At 46.3% G+C, this 21,311-nt stretch overlaps 2 protein-coding genes and 1 long non-coding RNA gene across 4 annotated transcripts; 2 read left to right on the forward strand and 1 right to left on the reverse strand.

Annotated features, from left to right (window-relative positions):
- Positions 1-66: 66 nt before the first annotated feature.
- Positions 67-9,901, forward strand: LOC135391586 (Golgi apparatus membrane protein TVP23 homolog B-like). 2 transcript variants are annotated; one of them, XM_064621888.1, is made up of 6 exons: positions 67-522; positions 598-677; positions 840-1,074; positions 2,415-2,525; positions 5,648-5,776; positions 9,724-9,901. In XM_064621888.1, the coding sequence occupies exons 2-6, from the start codon at positions 604-606 to the stop codon at positions 9,763-9,765; spliced, it is 591 nt and encodes a 196-aa protein (XP_064477958.1). In that variant the 5' UTR covers positions 67-522; positions 598-603; the 3' UTR covers positions 9,766-9,901. The 2 variants fall into 2 exon arrangements, with proteins under 2 accessions (XP_064477958.1, XP_064477957.1); XM_064621887.1 differs by having other exon boundaries at positions 67-425.
- Positions 8,196-21,179, reverse strand: LOC135391587 (uncharacterized). The gene is made up of 3 exons (XR_010422049.1): positions 21,147-21,179; positions 11,174-11,347; positions 8,196-8,281 (listed from the first exon to the last, which is right to left on the reverse strand). It is a non-coding gene; the product is annotated as an uncharacterized LOC135391587 (long non-coding RNA).
- On the forward strand, positions 13,988-14,978 carry LOC135391585 (uncharacterized). Its single transcript, XM_064621886.1, has one exon. It carries the CDS (start codon positions 14,112-14,114, stop codon positions 14,739-14,741), a length of 630 nt encoding a protein of 209 aa, XP_064477956.1. The 5' UTR covers positions 13,988-14,111; the 3' UTR covers positions 14,742-14,978.
- Positions 21,180-21,311: the final 132 nt, after the last annotated feature.

Below are 21,311 nucleotides of genomic sequence, written 5' to 3' on the forward strand. Positions count from 1 at the left end.
GGGGGCGTTGTCGGCGTTGTTGTGCACGATCACAAAGTGTCTGGGAACGATGCTTTTCGATCTGAGCGCCAACGCCGTCAACGATGTCGGCGAACCAGGGCGAACATTGCGTTACGTGACCAAAAGCACAGGAAGCGACACTGATTAGCATTTTGTGTATAACCTGCTCAGGGACGCTCATGAAACCCTGAGGGTCTACCAATCATCACAATCATCATCATCTGCGAACGATCCAAACAGATCCAACATATGCTCTATTGGCATGCTTTTTTATTGTCTTGATCACACACTTTACGCGAGGAACTGGTGAATGATTACTCGTTCAGGAACGACGTGTATCGCTTTGATGACTGCCTCGGCGCTGATTGCGTCCACTGAGTCAATGTGAGCACTGCAAGAACGTCGACATGAGTGACAGTAGGAGCGTAAGTCGCGTCGATAGAACAAGATTTCGACAGCATGATGGTTGATTCAATACAGGTTATGCTGTGCATGTAACGCAATTTTGGAAGCCGTAGTGAGGTCGGTGACGGTGTCATTACGTGGCATGTGTACATCTACTGGTGACAAATACAAAGATGTGTAAAATTATCTTAGGCACTGATGGAAGGGACGGAAGACGCCGCTACTATCGATTTCGGCCACCTCGACGCGGAAATTCCCAAGAAGCCCACAAAGTGAGTACTGCCTTCCTTTTTCCTGACTAAGAATTTATAATTCGTGGCTCTACTCTGCAAGACAACTATGATCGTGAGCGACGCCACGGTTCTCGACCTGTATCGAGTCGGCTTCACCTCACTGTCGCAGTCTCGCTGCAGTACGTATATACCTCTATGCAGGCACCCAGTAGCTGTGGCATGTCATCTGGGCTTCCGAGGGTCAGCCATCATCGTCTACTTGCTGTGCCGCTTCTTCACGGATAGTTTTGTATCGAGCTTTGTGAGTGTACTGCTGCTACTGTCAGCTGACTTCTGGGCAGTGAAGAATGTTACGGGACGACTGCTTGTTGGGCTGCGCTGGTGGAACTACGTGGATGATGCTGGACAGAGTCACTGGGTCTTTGAGAGCCGCAAGGTAGAGATCCCACAGCCCACAGTTAGACCTAACCTTTAAGCTGACAAGTTTCTGTCCACACTGTCCAACAGATTTTATATTTACTCCCTTTTCACTAGTACAGCTTCAAGTAGAGCCCTGCGCGGATGAGATTTTTGGCATCCGCGCACACGTTATCAGCATCCGCATCCGATCCGCTGAGCAAAATGCAACATCCGCATCCGAGCCGCAAAATCTGCACGTTTCGAAGGACGCGTAAAGACAGCCGGAAGCATGTTGGTATAATTTCGGATGCCTCCAAGCTGTCACGGAAGGACTCACGACTACAAGCAAAGTTAAACCCCTCAACAAACGTGATATGGAGAGACTTCTGGAACGCGTGGAACGCTACCTCCCTGGTGCTCGTGTGGTTTGAGACGCCAGAATGCCTCCTCTCCCGTCTTGGCCTTGCATGGTCAAAGGTGAACCCGAGCATGCATGCGCTCGCTGTTGGCATGCAATAGAAATAAATTACTGGCGGAAAAATTAGAGCAAGCGGTATATCCACATCCAATCCGCTGCCTTCGCATCCGCATCCGATCCACACACCACAGAAAGTGCTAAATTTTCATCCGAATCTGCAAGTATCTTGCGGATATCCGCTTCCATCCGCGGATGGTGCAGGGCTCTAGCTCCAAGTACAACATGCTTTTACTCCTTTCTTGTTTGTGATTGCATGTTTTGGGAAACAAAATGTGGAACACAAGGTGATGCAAAGGAAACATCACGTGAAACATGGTTGCACCCATTATACAGGGTCTAGGGCTGTGGTAGTAAGCGAATAATTAATTTGAATAAATATATAAAGAACGACTTAGAAACGGATCATCGTGGGCTTCAGTGGGCTGCTACTTTGGCACCCCCTGTTATACAAGATGAATAAAGTCACATATGGCTTACCTAGATGCCTTGGAGTTTTCCCGAAAAGAGTTCGGCATTGGCGATGTGTGCAGTTTTATTAACTGTATATTGTAACTGTATAAACGTGATGTGCTGGCCCCTCAATCAGAGGCCCCACAAACAGAAAAGAAGAAAGCCCACGCAACCTTCGGAGCTAATAATTGTCTTCGCTGTCATTTTATTAAGGTCTGGCACCCCCTCTAACAAAGGCACACGGGGCGGTATGCAGCCCTGCATTTTGTGAGATCTGTATGTAGATGTCTCTACCTACTTTTCTGAAAATTTTCCTCTTTTGGCAGCACTTGACCATAGAAGTTGTTGAATGTCCAGTTATCTCTTGTTCGTTGAGGCTTGCAATGCTGATCAATGCGCAGCTGCACCGTTTTGCAACATTTATGTTTTCGTACTCCTCGTTTCAACAGGATGGAGACAGTTCAGAGGCTGGCATCTTCTGGGTGGCACTGGTAGCTTCCCCAGCGCTTTGGCTACTCTTTCTATTTATCTCCATTTTCACATGGAGTTTCCAGTGGGCGGTGAGTATGCGTAGTTGTGTCCACTAGTGAGCTCAAGTGTCGACGGAGGTCAGATAGTGAGCATCTTGCCGACAAGCAAACTCCTACATTTGCTACCAAATTACGAGTACATACAACCTGTGCCTCCACACGGCAGGTCTGAAAGCTTGTGCCAAAGTTAGTTTGCTTACTTATCGCAATGACTTTCATTACATGGCCCAGACGTAGAACAGAGTAGGGTTGACTGCTCATGGCGGCAATGTCGTTAAGTGGTGCTAAGTGTAAAAAAAAATGTGATACAGTCGACCCCCGTTTATCCGGACAGTGCCGTTCCCGGCGAAATCGTCCGGATAGCGGAGCATCCGGATAAATGAAACGACGGAATAGAAACGTCCTACAGAGCAAGGTTTAATTAAAACACAGAAATCTCGTCAATGACAGCTGTCACATAGTAGTGTAGGCACTCGATTCCTGCAAACTTTTGCTAATTACATATAGTTGAGCCACGCTCTTGCGCTGATCGAATAATGTCAGTGCGGACGCAAAGTGTAAATGTCGGAGCCTTGTTTCTCACTGGCGTCATCGGCACCGTCTTGCTGCACATCATCGGAGGCAACAGCAGCAATCACACCGTCATCAGCCACAGCTGCATACGCGTCATCATCCTTATCAACGTCAACGTAGTGAGACACCGCAGCATCATCTACGGCAGTCGCAGTGAGCCTCTGCATCAGGGATCGCAGCTCAGCTAGGGGAATGTCTTCATCAGCCAACGGGCCGTAAGCAGCAGGCCCTCGGGTTGGAGTTTTCCCCTCTAGAACCGGACAGTTGCTCGAGATATTTCTAAATGACTCGACTGGTCGACGTGACCCAACGCACACAAATAGAAAAGTGGGTCATCGTGCACGGTTGTCTCCCCTACGGAAGAATGTAGGTCCCTGACGTGTGACGAGAATAACCCCAACACAGCGAAAAGGGTGACGAAGCGGGGTCAGCGTCTCCTCTTTCTCACGGTAGTCCGGATAACTGAAGCTGGATTAGAAGAATTTTCAACTTTCGTTCCCTGGAATTCTTGTCCGAGTCCGGAAGCTGAAGTCCGGATAAACGAGAGCAAAATACATGGAGGAAAATCCGTTCCCGTGCCTTTTGTCCGGATACCGCGGGATCCGGATAAATGAAGTCCGGATAAACGGGGGTCGACTGTAATATCTCCAAGTCTATTAAAATACGTAGTTGTTTATAGAATGCATTTGGAAGAATTCAGTTCCAGCAGTAACTTGAACATATGTGAATTTTGATGTGTGCGTATGATAGAAAAAGCATGATGACGATGGACAGTGTCGTCTGCTATGATAATCTGCTGGCACAGAACGCGGGGGCTGATGGCTAGCATCGAAATCACTCCAGATTCTATTCTACATCCGCATTCAATAGCTATAATGTTTACTCGAAGACACAATAGTAATGAATTACGCATGGGTGACGTAAGGTGGCGTAGGAGGAGTGGTTAATGTGAAAACCACTTGGAGTGTGTGGGATAGGTGTCAAGAGTATTTAGTAGTACAACAGTGCCTATGTTGTATTTTTTCCAGTTTTCCATAGCTTATATAGCTACAGCTCTAACTTTTCCTGCCAACTGCGTGTAAGGCCAAATCTTGAGAGCAACGAGGGGTTACAATCAGAAGGGATAGCACTGTCATCGTCGACGGTCGTGAAAACAACCCTTTGTGGTGCACAGGATGAGCTGGAGATGGGCCCTCCAAAAACGCTCTGCATATTCTCAATCTGTCTCCATAAGTTGGAATTATCTGACTAGGTTGCAGGGAGAATAATAGACAGTGAATAAGGGAGCTCTGTAGTATACCGTGTGTTTCACCTAAAGTGATAAAAAAATCTAACTGGTGACGTACTCGTCAGAGGATTGTGGGACTTCAGGCAATTCCGTTCTGGAAACTTTTGCCGCCATTTAGGAAGGCTTTGGACAATCTTTAATTGAAGGAAATTTATTTTTTCAATTGAACTTTGAAAATTGCCAGGCAAACCTCACTTTTTTTTTACAGAAATACGAAGTCCTCTACGAATAACCACAGATCCAACAAGAACTATGCACAGTATCGCAATGGATATAGTCGAAAAAAATTTGTAAAAATTCGGCTTTAGCCCCACCTGCCTAATTGTTGAGAAAGAGCGCAGTGAAGGTGCATGGAGAGGAGAAAGTGTTCCCGTCCCTTGTTTTAGCTTTCTTTCTCCCACTTTTACCTTTATGCTGGTGACGACCGTCTTATCACAAAGAAGGCAAAACAAATGAAGGCGGAGACACCACTTCCTGCTCTACAAACACATTTCGCTCGCACTTCTTTGCGAAAGTCAAGCAGGCGGGGCTAAAGCGTAATTTTTACAAATTTATTTCGACTATTTCTGTTGCGATACTGTGCATAGTTTTTGTTGGGCCTCTGGTTATCCGTGGAGGACTTCATATTTCTGTAAAAAAAGTGAGGTTCACTGGCAATTTTCAAAGTTCAATTGAAAAAAATAAATTTCCTTCAATTAAAAATTGTCCAAAGCCTTCCTAAATGGCGGCAAAAGTTTCCAGAAGGTAACTGCCTCAAGTCCCACAACCCTCCGGCGAGTACGTCGCCAGTTAGAATTTATCACTTTAGGTGAAACGCCCTGTATATTGTTGCATAATCACGGGCCACAATGGAAAGTGGTTGGTGTGGGGGATGACCTCTTGTTCAGCTGATTTTACCTGGCATTTTAACAAGTCGAGGAAACTTCCTTGATATCAGAATTGCAGTGTACGACTAGCTTAGTTTTGTGTACCTCCTAATAATAGAGCAGGAACAACCTACAAAATGTTTTGTATCGCCGGTGGGCATTACTTGTTGCGTCGTGATATAATTTCTCGTCGTGCATGACCTCACAGTGCTACGTGTGGCATTCACGAGTGGTGATATTACGCTCCGGAGGTCCTTGAAGAGATGTAGGGAGATATTTGTGTGTACTTCAAAACCTCCACAAGGGAATACTATCTATTGTTTCTTTTTAAAAAGGGTGTGCATTGCAGGGGACGTAAGATACTGTTGGGAAGTGGCTTACTCTCCGTTGCCTTTGCAGTGCAGTGAAACCTTTTGTTTGTCCAGATGATCTGCACAATTGCCCTCTGCTTGAACGGCGCCAACCTGTATGGCTACATTCGCTGCCGGCTGGGCAACAAAGGCTCCATATCATCTGCAGCATCCAATTTCTTTGGACGGCAGTTTCTCAAAGGGGTGAGTCGAGATGGCTCCTCATTAATCTTCGCATTGGCTGAGTGTTCAGTCAGACAGCGAGAGATAAAGTTAGACAGTGCAAGCTGTTAAAGAGATCTGAGGGTCGGGTGCACCCAGTAGTGGGGTACACCTGAAACTTCAGTGTAAATGAGCGCATTTTAAAGTTCCTCCATTGCAGACAGTGTGTCTGATGTAGCGTGACTGTCCCAGAGTCAGGCTTTTCACATTGTGGACTGACTCTAAGTTATGTGCCACAGGCTCAACAGCAACGTCTTGAGCTCGATGGTGGATGTGGGAGTAGCACGTCAGACTCAAAAAGCTATGGTTTGCTCGTGCGTGTTCGCATTAGTCCCGTCGGCTATGCACACCACTATCATTCCAGCTATCTTTCCTGTCAAAACTAGCCCCTCTTTCACGTGACAGCGGTTGCTTTTGCTTTATGAAATGTGATGGTTGGGACACCTCTCGAGACTGAGTGTAGTTGAGTGTGCTACTTTGCTGTTGTTTGGAGAATTCGATGGCAAGCATTGCCGCCATCACCAGCGATTTGCACATCAAGTGATCCCTCCCGTGTGGCGCCTTCGCCAGCTGCAGTGTGGATGTTTACACGCTGCATAACGCACACACGGCCTTCGGCGTGCATGTTATTGGAATATCCTGACACTGATTCTTTGTTCAGGTGCAGCATTCGAATATCTCAGTCAGACAGGGTGAGGCGACTTACAACACGACGAACAACACGAACACGCACAAAAGAACGGCGAAACGAAACCAACTCCCAATAGCGATTGCACACGCACGTGCAACCCGTACGCACCACCCTCGTTGCATGGCTCTGTAATGTTAGAAGTTTTATTCGTGCGCTGATGCATTCTATATGGATTTATCCTGTAAGATTTTGCAATCTATTGCGTGCGTTTCACTAATGGAGGCTCGTTAACAAGAGCGGATCCGGACAACGTGCATCCTGCAGGACTGGCGAGATACCGTCAAGAAATCTTTTGCGGACATGCTCGATGATTTTGCGTGACGCTGATGTCACGAGCACGGGGAGCTCGAATATTCGAAGATATTCAATTTATTCGAAAACCACAAAGATAAAATCGTCGAATCAAATTGTATCGAATATGAGAACTGAAAATATTTGATTCGTATTTGAAATGTCGAATAGTCCCACAGCCCTGTTTACTTGTTCGAACTTGACGCACACGTGTTCTTTACATTTCTGCATTTGCTTCTTCATGCTTGCAGAAGCGAACGCAGCATGCAGATAGCACGCACTCGAAAACATTCTTGTGCACCTACACATTTAATGAATTTCACACATTGCAGAAATGGAGCATTGCGAGGCATAGCAACACTATGCCAAGGCACAGACTCCGGGCTACAACTTCATGTATTTGGCTAAGATTTAATTGCGTATTTACAATGCGTCCTGTACTCACATGTGTTCTCTTCAATCTTTAGTGTAGGGAATCAAGTTTGTCATCAGGTCCGGCGAGACGGTGGGGTAGCCAGGGTTGGTGCCACTTCAAGGGCCCGCACGGCCCAAGGCCTGTCGTAATTATATAAAGAAATATTTAGGCTATGTTACCGAGATGTGAGGAGGGGGCCCGGGCATGACCCATCCCCGGGGCTCGTAATTCATCTCACCGTCCCTGTTTGTCGTACATATTGGGCATACCGGAAATCAGTATTTCATCACCACACCTGTCTTTTGCACAGGATGCCATACATAGCTGGCTCACGCAGCTCTTGCACGAACCGAACGAACACATCACTTTCATCAAGTTCTGAACCTTCTGACACGTTTTTCCAAAAACAGCCTCCACTGCACTGCTGAACACATCGCGAAGTTCACGAAATTGTCTAGATACTACTCACTCGCTTATTCCTATGGCAACAAAGAGAGCACAGAGATTTACCATATTTGCTCGCAATGAACAAGCGCGAGCCGAAGAAACGAGAATTCTTTCGTCTCTCCCTCACGACGACCACGACGAGACTGTCGTAAAGTCGTGAACAACCCAACTTTGGGTACAGGAGATGATGCGGGCCACGTGACTGTTGTCTCTGTTGTCATGACGACCATGATGAAAGATGACATGGGGGGAACGCGAACAAGCGCCCTAGGCCTGCACCACTGACCAGTTGCTGGTTAGTGGTGACATGCTCCAGAACTGTGGTGTCATTCACAGCTACCAAACTTGGTTTCTACATCAGAAGATCCAGCTCTGCAAGTGAAGCTTTTGTAACTCAATAGATAATTTGTAATGGACTGGACAGGCCAACGCGGGGTACATGGCTGCAATAGGAAATGGGAAAATTCCTCAAGGTTGTTGCTCTCAGTTGATGATATGCAGGTCATACGCTGCATCAGACTCAACACCAGATAAGTGGAGGCACCTGTTGGCTATTTTGCGCAGCGATTCCTGGAAAGTTTTGTCCGAATCCTCATGCTTGAAGCCCAGATAATTCACGTTTCTTGTCCAGATAGTCTGGGATCTGGATAAGTGAAGCACATGTTCACAGGGGTCAACTGCATTATTTTAATGACATCTCAATGCGTCACTTCTTAGATAGTGATGATGAGCTAAGTATTCCTCTTGGTGCAGTTTTGTTTCTCAAACGAGGTTAAAATTTTCAGGTGGGTTGGTGATACACTAGACAATTTTTAGAACCCCAGTGCGGAGGAAGAAAATAAAGGACAAACTCGAGATAACACACCCACTGACTACAAACCAAAGATTTTATTTGTGGAGACGATGCATGCCTATAAACACTGAACCCTCTCACTCCCCTCGTCCTGTTGAACAACCTAGAACATTTAAAATTCTCCTTGCCAGGTTGTCAGCAATTAAGCTATCAGAAACTTCCTTCGCCCACCCAGATCTTCACTCACTCACGCTCAATTAACCACCTGTTCAGGTCTCAGATGCTCGCTCACTGCCCGCTCAATCCTCTGCTCGCTCACTCACGCTCAGTTCATTGGCCGAATTGAGCATGAGTGAGGTTTGACGAGGTCTGGCGGGAAGGTCTACATCGGGGACACCGCCCGGTGCGTTAATACAAGGTTAAAAGAACACCAGGCTAATGTATGGAAGAAATATGTACTTTGGGGGAACACCTTGATGTTCGCTCTGGCTGCGAAAAAATTTTTGGTCATACGCAAGTTACTTTCAAGAGCAAAAACTGAGTTGTTTGTTTTACAGAGAGGCTTTAGAGATAAAACAAGTGGGGTAGAGGTGTATTAGCAATGCATATGCATATTTTCTCGAGAAAGTAGGGAAGTGTTGGATAGCTTAATCGCAGATAACCTAGCGATGAAACTTTTGAAAGTTCCAGATTCTTTGACAGGAGGAGGGGGTGAGAGGGTTGAGTGTTTATAAGCACGCAATCTTTCCACGAATAAAATCTTTCGTTGGCAGTCGGTGCATGTGTTGTCTCGTGTTTGTCCTTTATCGTCTTTAGGATTTTAGTTTGTTTCTTATATTCATTGTCTCCTGCACAAAGGGTCTGCTACAGGCTTAAAAACGTTAGTTGGGACTACACCGGTTTCTGATGAAGATGTGGTTTTCCTTCATGACATTCTATATGCTGAGACGCGCTTGTCAGTGAATCATACCACATTCGGAACATGTAATTTCCCTTTACTCCCTTCTTTCTTATTTCATGAAGGCTTGCTCAGGTGCTCAGAATTTGAAATGCAAGAAGACGTAAAGTGCAACTCTCTTTTACATTTTCAGCTCACACAAGCTGCGCGATAAAACCCACGCAGTGTCTTCGCAGTGATATTGACTAAAATAGCTTCTCAATCCTTTTTGTCTTTATTACCCACTGGATAAATTGTACTAAAAAACGATTTCAAAATGCAATGTTCCGCTTGAGTACGGTATTGGTGATATATACATGTTTTGATTCCTGTTACATAGTCGATATACTTGCAGGTGTTTAGTGGAGGAGATGCGGGTCAGCCAAGAGGAACGTGACCCTAGAGGCTCGATTATGCAAGCTTCATCGGTCTAGTCATTGAAGATTCCTGAGAGGAACTACCATTTTTGTCTTGTCTTTCAACTTTATTTTTTGGTGTCTTTATAGAAATAAAGGAAGCAATGAGCCATTCCATTTATAACTTGTCATGCTATCTTTTATGGCAGCCATATTGGTAAAGCATGAACCGCATGGCCCGAAAAGTGTCCGAATTCTTTCCGAACCGAATTCGTGACCGAACTTTTTTCGGAGAACAGAATTCCGGGCCACGTTCGGCCCGATCTGGCCAAGCCAGATTTCTCCTCCGCAATGGGAAGTGACGCCAACCGAAAAAGTAGAAGCATCCAATGGCTATTCAGCCGGAAGGAGAACCATAGCAACGACGACGTAGCAATTGGGTCGACTGCTGCCGTGTGTGCGACTTCTACCCCTATGAATACAGGGATTATCTCATTGAGCTGGATGGTTGAAAAGCGATGTTCCCCAAGGTCAGAAGTCTTCGGCCGAAATTCGGGGTGCATTTCGGTAGCATGCGGTGATGCACAGAAAAAAGTTCGGTCCCGGTTTCGGTTCGGACAGTTTTTGGCGCCATGCGGACAGAAGAAAGTTTCATATTAATCATTTCCAATCCAGATTATAATGATGATTAGAGGGTAGAGTCGAGCAGAGAAAACCACAGAGACCAAGAACTCGAGCGTGATTATTAAAAGTCCATGGCTAGTGAAAAACCTAAATTGCCTGAAGAAAAGATACGAGCCACACTACTTCTTTGTGACACTTTCACAACGTCAGAAGGTCTTCTATCGATTGTGTATATTGCTCACGTACCATTGTCGTGTGTCGGTGTGCAGCGAAAGATAGGCAGGTAATGTGTGCCGTTGCAGAATATGGTACAGAGTCACAGTCACCGGTAGTGAATCGTGACAGAGTTTAGTTGTGCACCAGCAGGACTACATTACTACTTTTTGATGTCGTCTATCAGGGGAAGCACGAGCAACTTGACCTTATTGCAAATGACCGCAAATTATAACAAAAAGGGTGATCTCGGTACTACTATACTAACTTTAGTACTATTCATAAATTAAAAATGTGTGTGTGTGTATGGGGAAGTACCATTGGCACTGACATTTACTCGCGTAAGTACTCGTTGCAATGCAATTAATGCCCCCCCACCTGGATGCCTAAAATTATGATACTTTTTCCTTGCAGATTTTATGAACAGTCTTTAGCTGCATAGTCGTCACGTACCGGATGGTGACAGTGTAGAGCAAGCACTGGATTGCCTTACATAACTAACACCCCCTTTGTGGCCTTTTGGATTTAAAGTCTGTTAGTTATGCGAGTAAATATGGCATTATACATAGGGCCTTGTGTTTTGGGTTAAACCCGGTAAAAACCCGTTCTTACCCCCGATTTGCCTCGTCGTCACATGGGGTAAAACCAGAAAGACCCTGTAAAGTAGGTGGCGATGGTGAAACTGCTTCCTGCAGTCAGCCACGCTCGGGTGGACGACGCCTGTCGCAGGGGGGATCGTGCATCTTGGGCCGACTTCACGGAGAACTGTGCCGACATTTGTAGCGTCTGAGGGAAAGCCAAGGAAAACACTCAGACAGCACAGCTGGTGCCCGGATTCGAACCCTGGTCACCTCAAAAAGCGGCACTAAGCACTGCACATTTGGCATGGCTGTTCTGCACCTTCTGTTGGTCTAAATTGCAAGAAGCATTATTTTGTTATTTTCCACCCGATATCGCACGATCTTAACCCTGTTTTATGGCTCCAGAAATAAAGCCCAATTTTTAAGGCCAAACATTACAAAAACATCAAACGCGAAAGCACAGGGCCCTAATTATGTGTTAACGAAATGCCTCGTCTTCCTGCGCATCACCAGAAACAAGTCCGAGGGCCACAGTGTGACAAGCCAAGTATTTCTGATGAACAGTTATGCAGCAGATTTCATACTTTACGTTGTTAATCCTAATTGAAGTCCTGGCGGCCTACTCTGTTTGATACTTGGAGAGAGATACACATTTTCCTCAAGTCTATCGTTTGTCTATCGTCTCTTGTTTGTGACCCCTTCGCTTCATGCATCTTGTACATACTTTTACCAAAGGGGCAGAACACGTGACATCACCGTCTAATGCCATTAGAGTCCCAAATGGCATTGCCCACGAAGGTCGTGCCACATGTCAGCATTATGGTGATGCCACTCCTTTAATGGTGTCATGCGTGTTTTATCCATTCATTTTTTTTTCTCTGTGAAAATTTCAAACTAATCCAGCTTCTCCTTCATCAAAGAATACTTGTCTAACCTCAAATTTTGAATTAACCTTGTCCTGCACGGTACAAAGTGGTTTTATGCAAGAATACAATTGTTACTCTGCACAGACAATGGGAGAGAGAATGGGCATTTCATCGGCAAATAAGTTGTGGTGATAGCGTTATGGAGAAACTGTCATTCAGACAAATGTCGTTAAATATCTCCGTGTGGTACTGCACGAATGGCATTAAGCACTTTGTCATTTTTCGTTCCCGCGTGGCAGGGGTGTAACATCCTATCACACACTATAGTACTAGTAGTATTGGCCTGCCTTACACTCCCAGCCTTATATCAAATCCCTTACAGGACAAAGCTAGGCGGTTGGTACAATGTTATGGTTCTGTGCTCTGGGCTGCGAGACCACTACCACCTGTGGTGTGTTGCTGTAGACCGCGAAGTATATTGATACACGAGGTTATATTCAGGGCATTTAAGCACATTTATACATAAACTTATCTTTCCTACATCCTAAACAAGTGGTCCACGGCAGCCAAACGTGTTTGTTTGGCGTCATATGAATACACCCTGTTAGTTCCTTCTTTGCGTTACTAGGAAGACCTGGCGAACCTAGAAAATATGCCAAAAATCCTCCATCAAAATCTTTCAATTTCTTGTCACACCACTGCATTAGTGAAATGCCAGGATTTGTGCAACATCTTCATCTCAAGGGGCTGGCGGTATCAAATAGGCTGTGTGTAACAATGCATGTGCTTGCATTTCATGTTTTCTTGGCCTTTTTGGCAGGTATTTCGAGGGAAGATATTTGAGAGGCTGTTGTGGAAAAATTCTTGGTCGCGTTGCGCGTCGATAACTATCAAAGAAACATCTTTTACTTGTCGAGTCTGTGTATATCAAGCTTGTTGGCGGTTCTGGGAATTCAAAAATTCTGATTAGGTACCACCTATTCGATAGGTAACACCTATATAGGTAACACCTATTCGGACCCACAATTCGCATGAACCTTTAAACACGTCACACCTAACCCTTTAAATACCATGCCAATGATGAGGACGGTGCCCAGAAGAAGAACAGTCTCTGTTCGAAATATCGGCGGCTTCTGTCCTGAGGCAACTCCCTTCCTACATCTCTACCGGTTCGCTGGATTTCTACCCATCTACTATTAAAACAGAGTACGTTGAGGTTTGACACTTGAGATTTCACACATGCACAAGGAACAACCACGTCACATTTATTCCCAACACATCATTATGAGGATGGCGTGTACTGTAGATTATGCTGTACAATGATATATGTGTGAAGGTATTAAAATCCTGCGTCAGACAGCAGATCCTTCCTTCAGTCCTTCATCTCGCCGTCTTCCTCCTCCTCTTCAACTCCGCGCACGTAAAGGACGTTGTTACAACGAACAAGAACCTCACCGAGGTTTCCTGTACAGTTCCCATCGATGTACTCTTCGGTGTTTGCCAGTTGGAGATTCATGTAGCCATCCACAGACACGAGGTAGCCTTTGTACTCCATGCCCCACTTGAGTTTCACCATCACAGGCTTTCCTGTCAGACTGTTGAGAAAAGGCTTTGGGTTCAGAGGTAACGAAGACATTCTTGTGATTTGGCTTGCGTTAGCGTGTGTTCAATATTCGACGAAACAGGACAACGATACGAGAACTCACGGAACGCATACGCAACGTACTTGTTGGACTGGATTGGAACAGCTAATAGCAACCGACGGACACAAGCCGCACAATCCTCGCCCGTAGCGCCGTTGTGTTCTTTTCTTTTCCCTTTTGGTCTTGTACGGTAATAACGGACCACTGCAAAGTAATGAAATGAAGAAATGAATACGATAATGGGTGGAAAGAATAAAAAATTGGCATGTGTCATCATTATACCAGCGGCTTTGGGAGACCGTATCTAACGCCTGGATACAGCTGGTCTGGCAACCAGGAAACCACGTGAGAGGGCGCGAAATCCATGGCGCAAAACAGCGGTCGGCGGTACGGAGTCTGAGCTATGAACCAGCGCTGTATGAACATATCTTTCTTTTTCTGAAAGGAAAACAAGACTATAATGGGCCGAGTATCAGAAACACTTGCGTCATTATTTGTGCTATCTGTTGTGAGTGAAGTTATTTACCGAGTGTATGTGCATTTCTGCAAACGAAAACCGCTATCTGAAGTGCTATTCTTTCCCGATAGTCATGTGACATGCTCCTCCGTCGTGTACGGTATGCAATGTGCCGTACAAAACTGTGGATATTCCCACGAAGAGACATCGCTCAAACGACTACTCAATGTGCTAGATTCGAGCCGAAGAAGGCTCGACGTGTGCGTCTACTTGATCACGTGTGACGTTTTGGGCGACGCGATCCTACGTTGCCACAAGAGGGGGAGAATCGTTCGAGTGATCACAGACTCCGAAGGTTCCGACAGTGCCGAATCGCAGGTGGGCAAACTGCGTGCCGAAGGCGTCCGTGTTCGCACCAACAACAGGTCATCGTTCCTAATGCATCACAAATTTGCCGTTGTAGACAGCAGGTTTCTGGTGAGCGGTTCATTCAACTGGACACGCCAAGCCATCACGGGCAACCACGAGAATCTCCTGCTTACTGAGGACCCACACTTGGTCCAGATGTACGAAGGTGAATTTCAACGTCTTTGGGAACTTCTCCAGTGGGAGCCATCAGCCCAGTCCCCTTGATCGTATCGAACTTGATTTCCCCGAGGACGAATACGTGTGCAGCCCGTCATATCTGTATATATACATTTCATTGTCAAAAACTCATACTGGATGGGGTATTTACCAGACGTCCAGAAGAAAGCAGTCATATAGCATCCGGAGGTGAATGTAGCACAGGACACAGGCTGAACGTGCTTTTAGTTGTGGAACTGTAATGCATCTGTTTTAATCGCGTAAATACATCTATGGCTACTTTTATGAGACTTCCTGTAAGGCTTTCCCCTCACATAGATTTCCCACACATTATTTCCACACTTTTTTGTTATGATGACCAACAATGTGAGCTCCAAAAATTCGTGAGTCGACCTTCTAATTGGAGATTTTAGGTACTTTAGATTGGGAGATGCTCCTGTCTCGAGGTATATGTTGAGGAACTGGTGAGGGGCCCATTTCTTAAAAATCTTGAGATGAGCACGTATTCCGATGTATCTATTGTCAGATTTTGCTGCACAAGTCAACCGAAACCCGATGTACCATGTGTGCAAGCAGGGCAACACCCTTCAGGGAGCATGCAAGAATGAATGCATTTGGTGTAGGAAGTGGATCGAGTGGAAATGAAGGAACCGTTCACCTTTAGTACAGTGATTTTTATGTGCAAATGATGAACTGCTGTCACCACATAAAGAAACTGCTATTTCCCCTTGACTGTTAATTCAGGATCTCGCATTATATAAAGAAACTGCTATTTCCCCTTGACTGTTAATTCAGGATCTCGCATTATCTTCACCAGGTCAGGCAATGAAGTGATGCTGGGTAAAGAAGAGCCTCACCTACTCTATGCCCACTTCGCAGTGCTGGTCTCCTATGCATCAGGAAAAAGATAATAGTGTAAATATCAATGGTGCGATCCTGGATTATGCGTAGCATTATATATGGATAAAGTATCAAAGTTCAGTTAGGCAGCGTACACACATGTGGAGAGCGTGAGTGGAAACGCGATCGCAGGGCAGGAAGGGCTGCCTCAGTTTTTCGTTGACCGCACAATGCACGATTTTTGGCGGCATGCCACGCATCCTCGGCCGGTCAGGATGTCAACGGAAGTCGCGTCACGTACTTGTTTTCTTCTGACCTCTCTCACTGAGAGCATTGACAGCGTCTAAAATGTCACTACTTCCTACATTATATAAGATGTATGCTGCATTAAGATGACGTTTTGGACCCGCAATGAAATAAAATTGGGGAGGACAGGTAAACAAAGTAAATTAATAAAGCAATATATAGTGTCAGGAAAGTGAAAGCTAAACATTGTTCACAAGTGAAGAGTGCGCTGTCACCTCAACGAATCAACCCAAAACCTGCGTTTCTTGCGCCCATGATGTTGATTTCGCAAAAACTCAAATGTGAGAACGTTCATAACAGTCAGTTGACTTCGCTTTCATTCGCCATCTTGATAGACGCGGTATCAGAAGCTCTCACACTTGACGAGATCTCCCTGTTGAGAGACAGGTGGTTCCTCACCTCTCTACCGCATGTGGGTATGGGCCAGAGCCATCAAGACCTCTCCAGCAAGACCCATATTTGATCAAAGAGGGGCATGACCGGCACTTTGATGGAGGTTTACAGTATTATTTAATCCATGGCTTGTCAAACTTTTTCACCCCGGGGGAACTGTTCAGCAGCTTTTGAAGAGTCCCAAGGAACGCACTGAGTATTTCCTCTGCTTTCCATAAAAGGACATTGAAGATACCTGCTGCAGTATGCTCTAGTGTACTTACTTATAGTGCAACAGAAACGGAGCTGCACCGGTGACACGTATACAATACGCACACGCGTGAATATCGACGAGGAAAGGAAGAGGCAAAACTGCATGACTCCAACCTTCTTAATTAAAAACGCTAAAACCCCCAGTGCCGGGAAGCTAAAATAAATGACACACCACACAAAGCACTGAACCCTTTTTTAAGCCTTTCCAACTTTTTCCCATGACTTGATACAGACCCCGAAAATGTGCAGAGAAGCACATGCATGAACAAGACTTGATCATATCGCTGTCTGTCGTACTGGGGCGGTCTACTGCTTAATGCCTCTCGTGGTGGTGATATGGATGGATGGATTGTAGTGGCACCCCTGGTTGCTGAATGAGCTCGCTGTTGCAGGCCGCACAGAGGTGGGCAACGTCACAACTAATGCTCTGGGGGAATGCGCGTCCTGGGCCGACTTGTAAGGGAACTGTGCCTCCTCCTCTCACTCATTCGCACGTAGACATATAAAGTCAGGATGTCAACCAATTGCCGCAGATGATCTCGCCCAGGCCCAGTCACTCCACACGTGTGGTGCTGTCGTGTCAGCAGAGCACTTTTTATTGGCTGCTGGAAATCGTCTGCTGGCGAGGCTAGCGAGAACCACCGGTGGAGACGCGGGAAAGGTCGCACAACATACAACTGTAAAGAGAAAGAAAGGAAGAAAAAAGATGGCGCGCGCATTGGGCAGAAGACATGAAGTCGCAGATTTGCAGCCGAGAGAAGGAGTTCTCCTGACACGCGACATTTAAAGCTGTCTTGTGCACCAGGGCCCCGACATGGAACTCACAAAGTCTTATCGCGCGCGCTTCAGATATCACGCGTGAAGACCATTTCCGCGATTTCAAACAAATGTCGCGATTCGCCCTCGCGTATCACGGGCGAAGCGATATGAGCGCGCGACTGCGCGCTGCAGTCGTTCTTTTTACGAGCTCCCGCAGCCTAGCGGCTACGATGATGGCATTCCACGCCGAGACTGGGCAGTGACCCAGGTTCAAATCTGGGAATCGACTGTGCTGTCTGGATGTTTTCCATGGGTTTTCAGATGCCGAGCAGTGCCCTTGAAGTCGGCCCAGGACGCACGAGCTCCTGCGATAGTCGACGTTGCCCGCCTGAACACACCCGACCAGAGGCGGAGAGTTCTCATTTTCCCGTGGGGGGGGAGGGGGGGGCAAGGGCGCACCGCGAAGTAAGTACTCTGGCGGGAGGGAGGGGGGAGGATATGTTTATTAAGAAAAAAAAAAGAAAGGAAAGGTAAGCCAGATGGATGTCGGCTTGTTATTCAAAAAAAAAAAGTCAAAGGGGGAAGACAAAAAAGACAAAGAACAAAGAAAGCAAAAGAAAACAAAAAGAAGGAACCCCAACAACACAGAAACGTCCTGCGATCGTCCCCAGGATGTCAGCCCCGGACGACGGTGACATCCTCAGGAAGTTATCAACTGGTCCTCCCAGTGTTACCTCCGTGTTAAAGTGGGACTCCCGGTCATATCACCTGCACATCCTCAGGGTGTCAACCTGGAACACTCGCAGGACCTTGTGAGGACGACTTCACCTGCGCCCACCTGTACCTCATTTTTCTGCGTATAATTTACACGAAACCAGACGCAGTCCTGATAACTTTCCATACATCTTGATTATCTTCCGCAATACAATCTCGCTGTTTGTTTCTAGTACAATTCATAATGAACAACGAGCGCAGCGGTTTAAAGAGAAAGCAGCGAGAAATATGAAAGACGCAAAAAAAAAATCTTGTCTGGGGCACGAAGCCCGAGAAACCCACTCCGAAAGGTACTAGAAATCTCTTCCGAAGCCAAAACAGACACTGTTTATTGCTTCTAACGCGAGCCTCCGTACATTCGAGAGTCCTGCTCACCTGTGACACAAGACGAAGGGTGAGCTATCCATGTTTCTTTCGATTACGCAAAGAAAGAATACTCAAACTGAGGAATTGATTGAAGTATTAGGTCCGCATCAATGCAAAGTCTATGTTTCTTAGTTCTTTTGGTTTGAGACGTTCAGGTAGGAGCTTTGAAAGTCAAAAGCAGTGCGACAGAATCGCGCGTTTCTCTCCATTCCACGAGTAATGCGCTCCATTTATCATACACAGTCATCCTTTTTAGATGCAGAGAATTTTACTCTGAACTACCCTTTATTTCAGAAAACTGTCAATCAGGTCCCAGGATCGGCCCAAAAAGAAAACAAATGTGTTCAGAAAGTCTGAACAGCTAAACTAAACAAAGTAATATTTCTCGTCCCGCTAGCTACCCCACAGGTACGGGCACAGGACGTACCAGAATGACTCTTCACGGACAGTCCGAGACTGTTATCCTCAGGAAGTGCCGAGGATAACCTCGATGGACGAGGACACGATGACACTGTGGGGACGTCCTGAGGACCGCGTGTGTTCTTTGGGAAAGAAAAGAAAAATGAAGAACACAAAACAAAAGCTGAATAATCACACACTCTGGCGGGATCCTATGATGTATGCAGAACTGGTATAGAAATAAGAGGAAGGAAGAACAGCAAAAAAGAAAAAAACAGGGGGAACGTAAACAGTGAACATGTGCACAACTGAAGGCATTACGCCTTTGAAAACTGAGTGCAAAAGGAACAAAATGCATTGAATCCTCGGTGTTTGACCCGAAATGCGCGCAATATAATGAATATGGTCAATGAAATGGAGCAGCGGGAGTTGAACCCGCTCCCAACGGATATGCGTTCCGAAGATCCTACCGTTACACCTCACTGGCAGCTGCTGGTACCTTTTCGACTGCTACGTTTCATTGATCTGATTGCTTTGAGCGAAATTCAGGCAATGTGTTGTGTCATCCCCTGTGTTTCTTCGCCTCGCCTTCTACTGTGATAATGAGTATGGTGGGCGGATACATATTTTACAAATTGCAAGGTGCATTTTTGGGGTTGGTGCCTCTTCGCTCTTTTGACCCAGGCGCGCCGAGCCCCAAAGGTTGGTGTCAGTCTCTTAGCGGGACTTCCCGAGGGAGGCGCCCCCCCCCCTAGTTCATGTTCCGGGGGGCCAAGCCCCCCCCCCCCCCCCCGCAGTCGGCGTGCCTATGTAGCCGACTACGGCGACCATTACCACCACCACTTGAGCTGCATCAGGAAGGGGGAAGAAGTAGCAGGGGGGACGATTATTCGAGTGAGGAACGGTGGTTATGCATGCTGCGGCCGTGTCGTGAAAACACGCCCTACATTGTTGGCCGATCGCCAAAGCGTCCCACTACTATTGTTTTATAACGTATAGATGCCATTTTCGTAACTGTTGGCTGGCTTTCGTACCGCAATAAAGACAAAGGCGAGGATTTTTCACGCAAAATGCCGTTTGTAAAACCTGTCTAACATGTCTAAAAATTAACAGTTGTCGCGTGTTGCGTTAGTCGACATCACAAGTACAGAATTCGAAACCGAAACCAATTTCTGACTTATATGCGCGCCGTGAGTTAGAGGATCCTTTCTCTTTTTTTCATATGGCGTATATATGGCTCTCAGCTTCAACGACTACAACCAGGGTGTCGAACCGAAACGTTTTTCGTTCCGGTTGCATCATAAAGGATCCGGTAGCGGTTCTGCTCCGGAACAAAAAAATAACGGTTCATACCGGTTTTTAACCGGTTCCGCTTCTGCTGGGAATATTCATCCCCACAAAAAAAAAAATCAATGTTGCAAAATGTAAACCCGTTTATTCCGCATACATGGTATATAATATTAATAGACAGCTGTGAAATTGGTAGCTCCTGGTTCCTGTAGGTTACTGTCCGTTCAAATGGGCTTTCTCCTTTCTTGAAGCGCATGCTACAAACGGACTTGTTTGTCGTGATGTCATATACGTAAAGTTCTTTCTTGCTCGGTTGGAGCGAGCGCGTCCCATCCGAATGTCTGTTGCTACTGTCTAGCAGCAAGCACCACCGCACGAGTACGACGCAAATCGAGGAACACCTTCACTCACAAACGCGCTCGAAGGCTCCGTTTTATTTTCTTCGTGTCCTGTCCACAAAAGAGTTGCCATTTCGCACGGGCTTGCCCTCGCGTATACGTAAATGTATTCAACTTAGCTGATCTCAAACAAGGGACGCGTTGCGCGACATTACCGATAAAGAAGCCATTATGCAGACCCCCTTGGGTCGCTGTTTAGTTGAGGAGAGTTTGGGGGGATCAAATTAAAACGAACACTACTGCACATTGCTAGAGAGTCACATGTGCCTCTAAGTCTGTGTGCGTGCGCGAACAATAAACCATTAAAAAGGGAGCCTAAGGGTCATAGTATACCGACATACATTTCGTAACCCTCGTATAGTATCCATGACATGGCTTCAGAGCACACGACGTCTGTTTCATTCGCCTATCCGTAGTCCAAACCGGCGAAGTTTTTTCTTGGACCGAAAACCGTTAAATATATTTTTCGGTTTCCCACCTGAGCGAAAAAAAAACGTATACGGTTTCGATTCCGTTCCGGTTCGCACCAAAATAGCGGTTTTTTCGGTTCCGGTTTTCGGTTCGCTCCGACACCCTGACTACAACAGAGTCTACGTGACTGTCTCAATCTTAGGTAGTATGTGCACCCCCGAGAACTGATTGAAATCGTCATAAAGAGACATCATTGGTCACTTACCTTGGTACTACGTGAAGATGAGTTCGGTAACCGACTGACGGCAAGCTACGGTGGCGTCCCGTTGGCACGAGCTGTTGGCCCAACGTCATTGGCCAGGTCCTCGCCGACATATAGTTGGCAGTTATCGTTGGCCAGACGTTAGACCATGACTGGCTGGCCGACTTA

Source organism: Ornithodoros turicata, chromosome 4 (assembly GCF_037126465.1).
Source record: "Ornithodoros turicata isolate Travis chromosome 4, ASM3712646v1, whole genome shotgun sequence".
NCBI lineage: Eukaryota > Metazoa > Arthropoda > Arachnida > Ixodida > Argasidae > Ornithodoros > Ornithodoros turicata.

Excerpts from the sequence above, each read along its gene's own strand:
- LOC135391586 (XM_064621887.1), top strand. Across the intron at positions 678-839 it reads ATTCCCAAGAAGCCCACAAA|GCACCCAGTAGCTGTGGCAT; the intron begins GTGAGTACTGCC and ends ACCTCTATGCAG. Across the intron at positions 5,777-9,723 it reads GACGGCAGTTTCTCAAAGGG|GTGTTTAGTGGAGGAGATGC; the intron begins GTGAGTCGAGAT and ends ATATACTTGCAG.
- LOC135391585 (XM_064621886.1), top strand. The coding sequence starts at position 14,112 with ATGGGCCGAGTATCAGAAACACTTGCGTCATTATTTGTGCTATCTGTT.